At 52.6% G+C, this 14,237-nt stretch overlaps 1 protein-coding gene across 2 annotated transcripts in view; it reads left to right on the top strand.

Moving 5' to 3' along the window:
* The window catches only part of ECE1 (endothelin converting enzyme 1), a 58,590-nt gene that overhangs the window by 39,452 nt on the left and 4,901 nt on the right, over window positions 1-14,237 (top strand). For both annotated transcript variants that reach the window (XM_021684102.1, XM_021684101.1), the window contains 7 exons: window positions 4,039-4,149; window positions 5,549-5,647; window positions 6,131-6,208; window positions 7,744-7,847; window positions 12,209-12,319; window positions 13,029-13,096; window positions 13,908-14,098. In XM_021684102.1, the coding sequence (XP_021539777.1) occupies window positions 4,039-4,149; window positions 5,549-5,647; window positions 6,131-6,208; window positions 7,744-7,847; window positions 12,209-12,319; window positions 13,029-13,096; window positions 13,908-14,098 (762 nt within the window). The remainder of the gene's footprint in view (window positions 1-4,038; window positions 4,150-5,548; window positions 5,648-6,130; window positions 6,209-7,743; window positions 7,848-12,208; window positions 12,320-13,028; window positions 13,097-13,907; window positions 14,099-14,237) is intronic.

The following is a 14,237-nucleotide window of genomic DNA, read 5'->3' as shown; positions in this document are numbered from 1 at the left end:
TGTAGAGGTTACTTAAATTTTTTAAAAAAAGAGGAATCTTAGAGATTTAGCTTCTTTACAGCAAAAGGTGCCTTCTGTTCTCTCTCTTCCAACCCCTTTTCAATGATGTTGATAATAAACACTTTCCTCTAACTCATATGATCTTCATATCCCTGTGAGCTGGATGTGATCATCACCCCTGTTTTATACAGGGGACCCCCAGTCATACTGCTCCTTCCCCATAAACACAAAACCCTTGGTGTAGCCCCTGGTTCATGGTAAGACTGCACAGATGCTCCCGGCTGTTACCCTCTTAGACTGACCAGGTGGTCTCCACTCTCCTTCAGATGCCCCCACCATGACCCCTGGCAGTCCATTCTTCCAGAGGTCCCAGGGCTCCAGGACCCTCACTCCCTCCCTCAGGACCCCACCCCAGATAGGAAGCTCCCGGGCCACTTCACTCTTTCTCCAAGAAGGTGACTGTCCCCTCTCATTCGTGCAGCCAACAGACAGGACAGGAGTCCCGTGTGGGAACACGGAGACAAGTGAGGTGGGGTCTGTGCCCCAAGGGTCCACACCCCTGCAAGAGGTCCTCAGATGTGCTGATGGGACACACCAAGTCAGGGCCCCAGGGGGGTGCCCCAGCAGGAGAGCAGTGGAGGCAGGGGTGCCAAGCCCGCCCAGTGCACCCTGCCCCACCCAGAATGGCAGCTAGCCAGACCCCAGGGGACAGGCAGAGCTGGCCCTAGCCTGCCCCTGCCCCTGTGGCCCTTCCCAGAGTCCAGTGGCGGGGACAGAGCCAGATAAAGACTGGCAGAGAATGATAGGATGTGGGCTCCTGCCTCCGGTCCCGGGGTCCATCCCGCGAAGAGTTCCCCTTTTCTGTCCCATCCCCATGTACACCCACCTGTGGCAGGAAGGGGACTGAGGGAGAGTGTGGCTGGGAATAAAAGCGGCTTCTGAGGGCACCACGGGGCCTCAGCCACGAGAGCCGCCTGCCTTCCTGCTCCCCCTGCACCCACCGTGGGCTGGGCCCAGGTGAGCCCTGGGTCACAGACATGACAAGGCATGGACTCTGTCCTCTGGAGCACATGGCCTCCCAGGGGACTTTGTACGGGGGGAGTGTGAGCAGGACCCGGGATGGTAGTTACAGAGACACTGCTGTGTGTGGAGTGTGCACCTGCCTCTTTGCTTACCCACCCGGGTGCAGACGGGCAAACAGGCTCCGGGCAGCGAAGGGCTTCCCAGGTCACCTAGCAAGGAGGCAGCCAAGCTCAAATTCAAACCCAGCTCTGGATGACCATGACTACTCGGCACTTTCAGCCACTCACTAATGATGATGATGATAATAAAAGGTATTATTATTAGATGTTTGCCTTTTATAGGCATTATGTCAGCAAGTTTCCATAACAGCTCTATGTTAGGGGCTATTATCATCATCCCATTTTATAGATGAAGAAACCGAGGCTCTGTGAAGGGAAGGGCCTTGTTCAAATTCACACAGCTCTTAAGTGGGGAGTGTGGTTTCAATCCCAGGACGTCTGGTTCCACAGCCCCCACAGGAGCCCTACCCCACTCAGCCTCTGCTCTGTAGGATCGAGAAGATAAACATTGAGCTTCCTGGTGGTTGCAGGGGGTGGGGGGTGGGGGCAGGGAGGCAGGCATGGGGAGTTGTTTAGTAGGTATGGAGGTTCACACTTGCAAGATGAAAAGTTCTAGAGATTGGTTGCACAGCAGTGTGAATATGCCTACCACCACTGACCTATACACTTCAAAGAGTTAGAATGGTAAATCTTACATATATTTTCCTGTAATAGATAGATAGATAGGGCGAGCGAGCGAGCGAGCTTCCCTGGGCCAAGATCAGAGTGCAGGGGTGCTGCTCTAACCAGTGGGAGGCCGTGGGAGTTGGCAGGGAGGCCTTGGCAGAAGCAAGGGCAATTAGGAGACCCTAGAGGCGGGGGGCTATGGGCCTGAGTCCCTATGTGCCCCGTGCATGGTTTAAGGAAACAGCACAGAACTTTGGGTCAGAAGATCTGTGTTTGAAATGGTTCTTCTAACCACACAACCTTAGGCAAATCACTTCATTGGAGCAGAGGGCTCAGTCTTCCCAAGTGTAAAAAGGAGTAACTAATCCCTAACCTACTGTCCGGGGGTTGTCTGGGATTACACGAAGGGATCCCCAAAAGTCTGTCCCAAAGGCTAAAGCACTCCAAGCTATGTTCTTTATCTGCAGACAGGAGCACAGGGGGTACCTGCTTTATGGGGTTATTAGGAGGATTATATGGGTTAGGGCCCGCACCCGGTAAACACTCAGCAAGCACGAACTACTGTCACTGCTACCATTGCTGTTATTATGTGTCTGTCTCTCCCACTGGGTGTTCTCAGTGTTTCCACTGAGCCCCTCAAGGGCAAGGCCCATGGCCAATTTGTCTCTAGGTTCCAAACACCTAGCATAATCCAGGTGCAGAGCAACTCTCCAGAAGGCACTGGACATGTGAATGAATGAACGAACAAACGAATGAATGAATGAGTGAGTGAGTGGGCTTATGCAAAAGCTCTCCTGAGAAGGCAGCGAGACTCGGCTCCTGACTCAGCCATCAGGGCCTGGGACACCCACAGAGCCCGTGAGTTCAAGGTCCCCCAGTCCTGACCTCCTGCGTGGGCAGCCTCAGCCAGATGTGGGCAGGTTGTGGGGAGGGGAGGGCGTCTAAACGGACACATGGGTGGGAGAGCTTAAAAGAATTGGGCTGCTAAACTTAGGGAAGGCTGAGATGCCCTTTATTTCCTTCCCTTCTTTCATGGAAGAAATTTCTTTAGCTAAGGTGTAATTTACATACTGTAAAATGTGCAGTATACACTAAGTACCCAGTTCAGTGGACAAAGGAAATGTGTTCCCCTGGACAAAGGAGATCACCCACAAAACTGACAGCCCACTCCAGATAGAGACACTCCTGTCACGCGTTCATCCAGCGTCCTAGGAGCAGAAGGTCCCCGGGTGGGTGTGGCTGGGCGGGGGCGGGATTATGCGCCGTGTGCTCTTGTGCGTCTGGCTTCTCAGCTAATGGCTGTGAAATTCAACCATGTTGTGTGTATCGGTAATTCACTCCTTCTTGTTGCCAAGTAGTGTGCTGTTGTATAAAAATACCACATTTTGTTTATCCAGCCGCCTGTTGGTGGGCATTTGGTTGTTTTCAGTTGGAAAACTGTTCTGAAGCAGGCCGCCCTGAGCCTGGTGGTTTTTACCACCTGTTCTTCGGGGTCAGGAGGCCCCACGAGGGATTTAGGGATTTCCAGGGATTTAGGGATTTCCGGGAGCAGGGCCACCCCTGGTGGTGACGGAGGGCAGGGGAGCCGGGGGAGGGGGGGGCAGGAACCCGCGTGGGTGCGCTTCCCGGAGCCCCGCTCCATGAGGCTGCAGCCCGCAGGGTGCCCGCTTCCAGCTCCGCAGAGGTGTCGGGCGGGCTGGTGGGCGAGACCACGGGTGACCACGACATCTCAGCCCCTTCCTCTGGGACGCTTTCAATGGGGTTTGGGTCCTGGCCTTCTGGGATGGGTTTCCTGTTGCCCGAGGGTAGACAAGGTAACTTCTCAAGTCTTTGACACCAGGATCCGCCGCCTCCCCCAGGGAGTAGGGTAGGGTAGGGTGGGGGCGTGGGGTGTGCAGTCAGGCATGTCAGAGTCTCATCACTGCCACACCCCCCGCTCGCCGGGGGGCCCTGGACCGGTGACTTCCCCTTGCTGAGTGTCTGTCTGTGTCCTCATCTGGCAAGGCCCACGGCCCTGCCTTCCAGGATCATTTTGATGGCCCGGTGAGACACCATTCGTGAAGTGCTGCGCATAGAGGCTGGCATTCAGGAAATAGTAGATGGCGGCGATGAGCAATATTCTGTGGCCTCTTGGTCCAGTGCCTAAAATAACTTCCCCCACTGCATCAGAAAAGTCTCCCTGAGGTTCTGGAAGGAAGCACGGGCCCCAGCTGTTGGCTGCTTCCTCCCAGATGGACAGGGGTTGGGAAGAAGGACGGGGCCCAGTAACCCCTCTCCCTTGTGTTCCCAGACCTGTCTTCCTCGGTGGAAGTTCTGCGTGAGCGACACGGAGAACAACTTGGGCTTTGCCCTGGGCCCCATGTTTGTCAAAGCGACCTTTGCCGAGGACAGCAAGAGCATAGTGAGTACCTCCCCTTGTGACGGCGCACCTGCATTAGCCCCTCGTGAACTTGGCTGCCCACGCTCCGGGCTGCTCTGGACCTTTCCTACTCCAGGCCAGGGCTCCAGCCTTCGCCCAAAGGTCCTGTTTTCTAAAGCCCTGACTGCTGTGAGCTATTATCACTGAGTGCTGGGCACTTAAGCCACATTATCACTAAGGTTGCAAGGCCACTCCTGCCATCTCCTCCTCCACCCCCGAGGAAAACGAAGGGCCCAGCGACATCCTGTTGGCAGAGCAGCTCTGCCCTAACGGGTGACATCTTTCTTAGCCCAGGGGGTAACCCCGTGTCTGGACAGGCAGAGGAACATCATGGCCAGGTGCACGAAGACAGCCAGGCCCCAGTTCAGATCCTGGGTCCATCACCTCCTGGTTGGGTGATTTGGGACAGTTTTCTCCCTTTGCTGTTGACTTGGAAGCGGGGCTGTCCATCCTGTAGCAGGACAGGAAATGAAATGCTACACATGGAGTGCCTGGGCCTGGGTGGCTCAGTTGGTTGAGCGTCTGCCTTTGGCTCAGGTCATGATCCCAGGGTCCTGGGATTGTGCCCTGCATCGGGCTCCCCGCTCGGCGGGGAGCCTGCTTCTCCCTCTCCCTCTGCCTGCCGCTCCCCCTGCTTGTGCTCGCTCTCTTTCTCTCTGTCAAATAAATAAATAAAATCTTTGAAAAGAAAAGAAATGCTACACACAGAGAACACCTGGCAGGAAACAAGAGCTCGGCAAATGGTAGCTATTATATTTTTGTTACAGTTTTTATTACTAATTTTAATTATGTAGGTATTATCTGCAGTCAGACGTTAGCAAACAAAGACTCACTTTCCTTACGCGACTCTCCTGTGAGTGACTGATACAGAATCTTTGTCTAGTTCTGTTGGCCATCAGCACATCTACTCTTTCTGCTGTGTGACTTCCTTCCTCTGCTCTAGAATCTTTGGGCTCTGAGTCTGCCTCTGACGTTATTGACCTCAAGAACAGCTGTTCATCTCCTGCCTGAAACTGCTTGTCAGAACTCAGGTTTTCTAGATTTTAAAGCCCATTCCATCGAAAAGGGATCCTGTGATCCAGTAAGTCTGAGAAAGGCTATGAATTTTACACTCTCCAGAAGGATCGAAGTTCGTGTTATGCAATAAAGGCTCTGAAAAAGTCCTGCAGAGGAGAGACTTTTCCAGCACTCCTTGTCCTCAGTTTCTGTGGTGTTGATGCTCTGTTTATGGAAGTCCAGTCTTGTTTTGCAGGACTCAAGTGTTCTGGGCCCTGAGGAGCCTGAAGCTTTGAGCTGATTCCTGAGTTTAGACTCTGGCCTCCTTCCGCATGGGATGCCCATCCAGTGCCCAGACCTCACTGTTAAGCTTCTGTCTCCTCAGGCCAGCGAGATAATACTAGAGATTAAGAAGGCATTTGAGGAAAGCCTGAGCACCCTGAAGTGGATGGATGAAGACACTCGGAGATCAGCCAAGGAAAAGGTGAGGCTGGCCCAGTGCTGGAAGGGGTGGCTGAGGCTTCCCACCTAGAGGGCCGCACCCACAGATGGAGGGGGTGCCTGAAGCGAGACCAGTCACATCTGGTGAGCACAGCAGGGATGCTGTCCTGCCTTGGGGGGTGAATATTCCAGCAGGGTGGAGGGACAGCCTTGAACACACGATTGCATTAATGACAATATAAAAATAAGCCATGTTGAGTGTGAGGGAAAAATGCAGGGAGCTGTGACATGTCTAACGGAGAAAGAAGGATCTGATATAGTCCAGCGGGTGGCGGCCAGCAAAGGCTTCCCTCAGGAGGGAAACAGAGACCCAAAGGGTAAGTAGAAGTCAGGCAAGAAGGGGATCTTTCCAGGAAGAGATGCAGAAGCCCCGAGGGGGAGGACCTGCCCATTTCCTTTTGGCCCAGAGCCTGAGCCCAGCCAGGCCCGCTGGGCACTCAGTGTCCTCTGTGTCTTTCCTGTCCAGGCAGACGCAATCTACAACATGATCGGCTACCCCAACTTTATCATGGACCCCAAGGAGCTCGACAAAGTGTTCAATGACGTGAGTGGCTCCCGCCCTGCCCCCTTGCATTCCCGAATGTCCCTGAGGTCCCCACCTGGGGAAGAGCAGAAGCAGGCTGGGTCCGGGTGGGATGCGAGAGGTACCTTGACTGTCAAGGCGTCTCCAGATACGTCGGTGTGGGGTGTGGGGATGGACCAGGCGTGAGGGGGCTGTTCTGTGCCCCTTCTCTCCTGGGCCTGCTGGAGGCCCCTCCCCTCCCAGAGCCACTGTCGGTGCCCAGCAGTCAGGACCAAACGGTGCCATGTGCCCTGCTGCACGCACCATTTAATGGGGGGAAATAATGGAGGTGAGCAGACCCTAGGAGGGACAGACAGAATGAAGGCCCCTAAAACAGCAGGAGGCAGAGTGAGAAATGGAGCCCCTCATACCACCTCTTCCTTCCTGGCCCCCCAGATTGCCTCCTCTGCCCAGGGTCTTCCCCCACCTTCCCAGAGAAACCTGGACCTCATTTGGACCTCCAAATGCTAATGGGAAAAAGGAGGCGTGAATCCCAAATGCGCGTTTAAGCTTAATTGAGGCAACAAGGGTACTTGATATGTTCCTGGTGGTTAGAACTTTCGGCAGGTCATCCCCATAAACGGATTGTGCTTCTGCCCTGAAAGATAGTTTTATATCTTCTTGTGATTGAAATTTGTGAAATTCAGGCATTTTTGCAATTATAATAACCCCTCATCATGACTCTATTTAAAACCTAAGAATATTAAAATTACTTCCGAGAATACAGGACTGACTCATTCCGCAGCCTTTTTCCTCGAGGATAATTTAAGATGCTCCGGGGTGTCACGACACAAGACCCGGAGACTCCTGGGGACAGCGCAGGCACAGCCCACAGGATCAGAGTCCTGTCCCCAAGGGCCCAGCATTTTACCAGAGCTCTGACGAGAAGCCAGAAAGCTCTGGAGTGGATCTGAGGGAGAACCATGCCCCTGAAAAGAGCCGAAAGGCTGGGCTGAGTGCTGAGGAAGGCGTGCGGTGATGCCTGTCCCCTGACATTTCAGAGCTAGACCCCAGCTTGATTCGTGTGCTATCCAGTGTGGTAGCTACTGACCACTGCTGTTTAATTAGTTAAAATCTAAATTTAACAGTCACACCAGCCACATTTGAAATGCTCAGTAGCCACGTGTGGCTGGCTTCTGCCATACTGGGTAACAGGCAGAGAACACATCCATCATCACAGAAAGTCCTGTCGGACAGCGCTGGAGAGATCTGCTGTCTAAGGCCCAGGCACTGCTGCGGGCCTGTGACACTGGTGTGTGCCGAGCAGCCCCGTGAAGCTCTCAGTGTGTCCTTGAACGGGAGAGGGTGCCAGGCCCCAGCAAGTTCAGGGCCACGGCAAGAACCCAAGCCTGCGGTCCTGAGCCTTCCGTTCCGGCCTCTGACCTGTGGACCAGTCCCTTAACCTTGTGGGGTTTGAGCTTCCTCGGCTTTAGAAGAAGGGGTCTGCGTGTGAGGAGCCGAGGGGCCTCCCAGCCCGGGCGCGCTCTCATCCCGAACCTCTGCTTCCTCTTGGCCAGTACACCGCAGTCCCGGACCTCTACTTTGAGAACGCCATGAGGTTTTTTAACTTCTCCTGGAGGGTCACTGCCGACCAGCTGAGGAAAGCTCCCAACAGAGACCAGTGAGTCCCCGGGGCCTTGCTGGGAGGGCACTGGCGCCCGGAACACAGGGGTGCTCTGGGCCGAGCGTGCTTCTCTCACACGCATGCAGATGCCAGACATAACGGTCACAAGCGCCATCTGAGGAGTGGGCACCGTCGCTCTCCCACTCTTCAGATGAAGAAACCAGGGACCGAGGAACTGTGCCCAGCCAGGAGCTGGGACCGGCCTGGCTCTGTGTGCCCCCGGCGCCCCGCTGGTGGGCAGAGTAGCCTGGCGTCTCCCACTTCAGCACTGGGAACGTCTGCCTCCTTATTCGCAGAGAAGACGGGAGGAGCCGTGTTGACAGTCAGGTGTGAGCGCTAGGAGGCCCTCAGCTAGCGGAGATTCCAAATGGGCCCCCAACAGCTGTGGTTCCCAAACCTTGCTGCACGTCAGCACCCTCTGGGGAGGGTTTTTTGTTTGTTTGGTATTTTTTAAGATTTATTTATTTATTTGAGAGAGAGAACGAGTGGAGTGAGAGGGAGACTCTCAAGCAGACTCTGCACTGAGCACGGAGCCCGCGATGGGGCTCGATCCCATCACCCTGAGATCAGACCCAAGCCAAAACCGGGAGTTGGAGGCTCAACCCACTAGGCCACCAAGGCGCCCCCTGGGGGAAGTTTTTTTAAAATACAGCTTCTTCCTGGACCTCACACCTTCTTAAAATAATCTGGAATGAGCCCTGGTTTCTGTCATTTTTTGAGCAGTCTCCTCGGAAAACTCATATGTTGTCAGCCCAGCTCTACCTCTCAAAATAAGCTCCCCCCACGCCTAAAACATTTTGCAGAATAAATCTTACCAAAAGGGGGAAGCAAGAATTCTCTTTGCTTCTGGCGCCCCCTCGTGGTCAATAAGAGTTTGAACATCTCTGTTTCCTCTTAAGATTCCTGTCTCCTACAGAGGAACCCCCTCCCCTAAATGCACCGAAGGCGGTTTTTTATCTCCAGAATATGGTACAGGTACTGCCACAAGGTTCCGAATTTATCTGAAGTCTCTTAATTTAGCTTAAAAGTTTTCATTTAAATTCTGCCTCCTGGGGGCGCCCGGGCAGCTCCATCGGGTTAGGCATCTGCCTTTGGCTCAGGTCATGATCTAGGTCCTGGGATTGAGCCCCAGGTCATCTCAGAGTCCTGGGATGAAGGCCCGCGTCAGGGTCCCTGCCCAGCTGAGAATCGGCTTCTCTCTTACCCTCTGCCCCTCCCCCCTGCTCATGCTCTCTTTCTCTCTCTCTCTAATAAATAAATAAAAATCTTTTAAAAAATAAATAAATTCTGCCTCCTGCCCATTAATGTATGGAGCCATGATTATTTGAATATATATATGATGTTTTCGATTTCTATCTTCCCATGGCTTCAGTACCCCACAACACATCTCTTCAAGGCTCACCTGGAAGAGACAGAGTGACTGTCTAATAAGCTCTTGGAGAATATGTCCTTTCTGTCTCACTCCACCCATCACTGGCCTTCCCCTCCACACCAGAAAAATTATTGAGTGGGCAAATGTTTCTACCATCAGGGTCCCTTCTATACTCTTTTTTTTTTTTTTTTTTTTAGTTTTATTTATTTAGGTAATCTCTGCATCCAACGTGGGGCTCGAACTCACAACCCTGTGAGTCATATGCTCTTCCAGCTGAGCCAGCCAGGCACCCCCTTTTACACTCTTGAAAAATTATTGGACCCCAAAGAGTCTCTTTGTGTATGGAGATTATATCAATTTAATGTAAATTTTATGAAAAATAACTTTTTTAGGGGCGTCTGGGTGGCTCAGTCATTAAGCGTCTGCCTTCGGCTCAGGTCATGATCCCAGGGTCCTGGGATGGAGCTCTGCATCGGGCTCCCCGCTCAGCAGGAAGCCTGCTTCTCCCTCTCCCACTCCCCCTGCTTGTGTTCCCTCTCTCGCCGTGTCTCTCTCTGTCAAATAAATAAATAAAATCTTAAAAAAAAAAAAAAGTTTAGTGAGAAAAAAAGTATTATTTTACTTTTTGCATGTTTCTTTAATATCTGGCTTAATAGAAGACACCTGAATTCTCATATTTGCTTCTATGTTCAATTTATTGCAATATATTGTTTCAAAATGTATAAAGAAAATCTAGGGGTTCCTGGGTGGCTCAGTCGGTTAAGCATCTGACTTTTGATTCCGGTTCAGGTCATGTTCTTATGGTTATGAGATCGAGCCCCTCATCAGGCTCTGCACTAGTTGTGGAACCTGCTTAAGATTCTCTCTCAGGGCGCCTGGGTGGCTCAGCTTGGTTAAGCGTCCAACTCTTGATTTCAGCTCCGGTCGTGATCTCAGGGTCGAGGGATTGAGCCCCCTGTTGGGCTCCATGCTCAGCAGGAGTCTGCTTGAGATTCTCTCTCTACCTCTCCTTCTGCCGCTCCCCCCTGCATGCGTGCACACATTCGTGCTCTCTCTCTCTCTCTAAAATAATAAGTCTTAAAAAAAAAAATTCCCTCCCTTTCCCTCCGCCCCTCTGCCCCCAGATGAAAACCTAGTCTCATGCAGATATGAAGTTGGAAAAGGGAGGGATGCTTTAGTAACCTTTTCTCTACTTGTGCACATCCTTCATTGATAACTGCACCAAAACTCAGCAAGTCATAATTTCTTAAAGGTTAGTTGCACTGTGGAACCTGAACCCATAGCCGTGAACTTTTCCTGCACTGTTACACTAAAGTCTGTCAGTCTGTCTTGCACTTTGAATGGATCTTTTACCCAGCCATGATTTGTAACATCATGCGTTGGTCATTTGGAACAAGGCTTGCTGACTTTTATATACCTCTAAATAGTGACATTTTCATTATACCATATCCAAAAAAATCCACCTTTGTTCATATCACTGTTGACCTCCTGAGAGAAGTCTTTAGCAACTGATAAATTATTGAACTCTACATCTGAAACTAATGATGTACTATATGTTAGCTAATTGAATTTAAATAAAGAAAAAGTCTTTCAGTGTTTGGAAGCTATCAAGTTTATGGTGACTGATACAAGTTCTTGTAATTAATTTTACTGATTAATTTACTAATTAATTAATTAATTTTCCTTGAAACTTCAAAGTTTTTTTAATTTTTAAAATATTTTTAAAGATTTTAAAGATTTTACTTATATATTTGAGAAAGACAGAGAGAGCAGGGGGAGGGGCAGAGACAGACGGAGAGGGAGAAGCAGATTCCCTGATGAGCGGGGAGCCCAAAGCCGGGGCTCGATCCCAGGACACTGAGATCATGACCTGAGCCAAAGTCAGACGCTTAACTAACTGAGTCACCCAGGCGCCCGTAATTTTTTAATTTCTTTAAAAAATTTTTTTCTTCTTCTTTTTTTAAGTAAGCTCTATGCCCAGTGTGGGCTTGAACTCACAAGCCAGAGATCAAGACTCGCATGCTCTACCATCCGAGCCAGCCAGGCGCCCCCGAAGTTTTTTTAAACCTTGAATTTTTATCACTGGCGACAGATGATGTCAGTTGTTTTCCTTGAGGTGATAAACTCACTTCATTTTCAAGATGTCTCCCGGATACCAGATGTCTGCCAAGTCTGAAATGCCAGTTGGCCAGTCATCCTCACAAGTACAAACGGGGTCCCATGAGAAACGCACAAGTGCTCGTGTGGACTTCCCATCTGGTCACACCGAATATCAAGACACTCCTACTCAAGGGTCTAGATTTAATGACATTAGGTAATCGTGGGGCGCTGGCTGGCTCAATCAGTAGAGCACGCGACTCTTGATCTCGGGATCATGAGTTCGAGCCCCACGTTGGGTGTGGAGATGACTTAAATAAATAAAACAAAAAAACATGAAGAACTCGTGCTACTTCCTCAGCGATGTTCCTCAGTGAGATGGGTTTGTTTTTCCTGGTGAGGCAGGCGGGGACCACTGGAACAACCCGGGCCCCTACCTTGATTCACTCATGGGCTCTGGCAGCGCCACCCACCATTGCTTTTCCACCGTCAGGGCAAACGTCACCACGGTGGAAAAGACAAATCATGTCTTAGTATTATTATGGAAGATAGTTTTGGCCTCGCAGACCCCCTGAAAGGGACTTGAGGACCCCTCCAGGTGTCCACAGTCCATACTTTGAGAACCGATCGGCAGCAGTGACCTTTCTGGTTCTTCATAAGCACCTGACTGTTCCACTCTGTGGTGTGACATCGGATTTAACTGATCCCTTTCTTTGAAGACACATGGGTGTTTTCTGGTTATCACCCTCAAAAACACTGCTGCTAAAGATGTCCTTGTCTTTGTGTGCCCTTGGGGCTGGGGTTCAGGCCCTTGGCACCTGCCAGATGGGCTAACCCCACTTGCCTCCCCACCAACTGGGCCTGAGCTTTCTCGTGTGTTTGCATGCAGGTGGAGCATGACCCCACCCATGGTGAATGCCTACTACTCGCCCACCAAGAATGAGATTGTGTTTCCTGCTGGGATCCTACAGGCGCCGTTCTACACCCGCTCCTCGCCCAAGTAGGATGCTTGAGTTGCTCGACCCCATCTCCTTCCCCCAGCCCTCCGTGGACACTCAGCCCGGCCCTGGGGCCCGCAGCTGACCACGAGCCAGCCAGTCTCCCTGAGGGCTTTTTGTCCCACTGGCCCAGAGAGCTTGGGGCTCTCAGAAATTACAGAGAGAACAGCGTCCTCACTCCCTGCGCTTCCCTCCAGGGGTCTCCGGGGTCCAGAAGCCCCTGCACAGTGGGAGCTTGGGGGCATGTCATGAAGTCAGGTGCCCTCTCTTAGGGGAAAGCCCCCCTAGTGGTGTTTTAGAGCAGTCACAGCTGGGGTGTGGGGGTGGAAAGTGTGAGAGCACAGTCTGAGAAAGGCCCTGGGTTTGAATCCCAGGTCTGCTCTTTGCTGACTGCGGGGCCCTTGGGTAAAGTGATTGAACCGTTCCCAGTCTTGGTTTGCTTATCCAGTCGATCACTAATACCAAACTCTTCTGAGGTGACCAAAGAGGACAGTGCAGTTCGGTGAAGCGTCTAGCACAGTGCTTGGCCTTCAGGGGCTACAGGCGGACCACAGCCCATTTGCCCAGCCTCTGACTACCCTTAGGGGTTTGCTGGAGGCTCAGGCTGTGGCCACATCCCCACAGAGCCCACGGGACCCTGCTTTGTCTCTAGACCCAGGAAGTGATGTCCCCTTGGGGGCGTCACCCTCACCTTTGTGTCCCCCTCTCCAGGGCCTTAAACTTCGGTGGCATTGGTGTTGTCGTGGGCCACGAGCTGACTCATGCTTTTGATGATCAAGGTACGGCTTCCTGGGGTCCCCTTCAGACGGGGCACATTGGCTCCTGGCCCCACTGCCTCTGCTTTGCTCTTGTCACTTCCAAAGGTCTGGAGACAGATGGATTTGGGTTCAATCCTGGCCCTGGCCCTGCCCCTGCCCCTTGAATGAACTTGAACGAGTCCTGTCCTTTCTCCACGCCTCCTCATCCTTGTCTGTAAAATGGGCATGATGATTGCAGCCTCGTGTGGTGATTCTGGGGACTGTGTCAGACACAGGGGGTTCCTGGAAGGTGTCCCGTACTCAGGAGTGGGTGTTAGTAGTCAGCAGGGAGCTCACATTTCTCCAGCACTCCAGAGACTTCTCTGGGCCAACTGCCATCAAAGGAGTTGAAGTCATTCGCCTCCTCACCAAAACATCGAGAATCTTCATTCCCTCCTGCCTTGGGGACCCCAAGGCCAAGAAGGAGGAGGTGGGACGGGGGTCCGAGGCCCTCAGTCAGCCTTGAGGATGAATCCAGTAACACCGAACCGTGAATGTGCTGACCCTTCTTCACCCACATCACGTTCCTCCATCCTCTCTCCCCCACCCAGCCCCCAACTGCCTGGCTCATTCTCCCAGCTCCTCTGGCACCTAGGCCAGCATCATCTCCCCGGTGCTGCTGGGTAGACCCTGGGGGGGAGGGGAATGGGCGGGTGGGTCCAGAGGGAGGATGGGCGGGCCACTTCTCACCGGGAGGAGAGATGGGGGAGGAGAGATGGGCGGAGCGGCGCAGTGAGCCCTGCCTCCTCCCCCCTCCTCCCCCTTGACCTGACGCTTCCCTCGGAACCCACAGGACGAGAGTATGACAAGGACGGGAACCTTCGGCCCTGGTGGAAGAACTCGTCCGTGGAGGCTTTCAAGCAGCAGACAGAGTGCATGGTGGAGCAATATGGCAACTACAGTGTGAATGGGGAGCCCGTGAACGGCCGGCACACGCTGGGGGAGAACATCGCCGACAACGGGGGGCTCAAGGCGGCCTATCGGGTAAGAGCTCATTCCCCACACGCCCCGGCCCGGGTCTGGGTCTGTGCAGGGGCCTCCTCAGGAAAGGGTCTTTACGGACAAGCTGGGACCAGCTGCAGCCGCTGCGTGACCTTCTGTTTGCTCATCTGCGGAACGGGGG

This window comes from Neomonachus schauinslandi, chromosome 4, assembly GCF_002201575.2.
Source record: "Neomonachus schauinslandi chromosome 4, ASM220157v2, whole genome shotgun sequence".
Taxonomy (NCBI): domain Eukaryota; kingdom Metazoa; phylum Chordata; class Mammalia; order Carnivora; family Phocidae; genus Neomonachus; species Neomonachus schauinslandi.
Note: the sequence above shows the minus strand (reverse complement) of the source record. Positions and strands in the feature narration are given on the sequence as shown.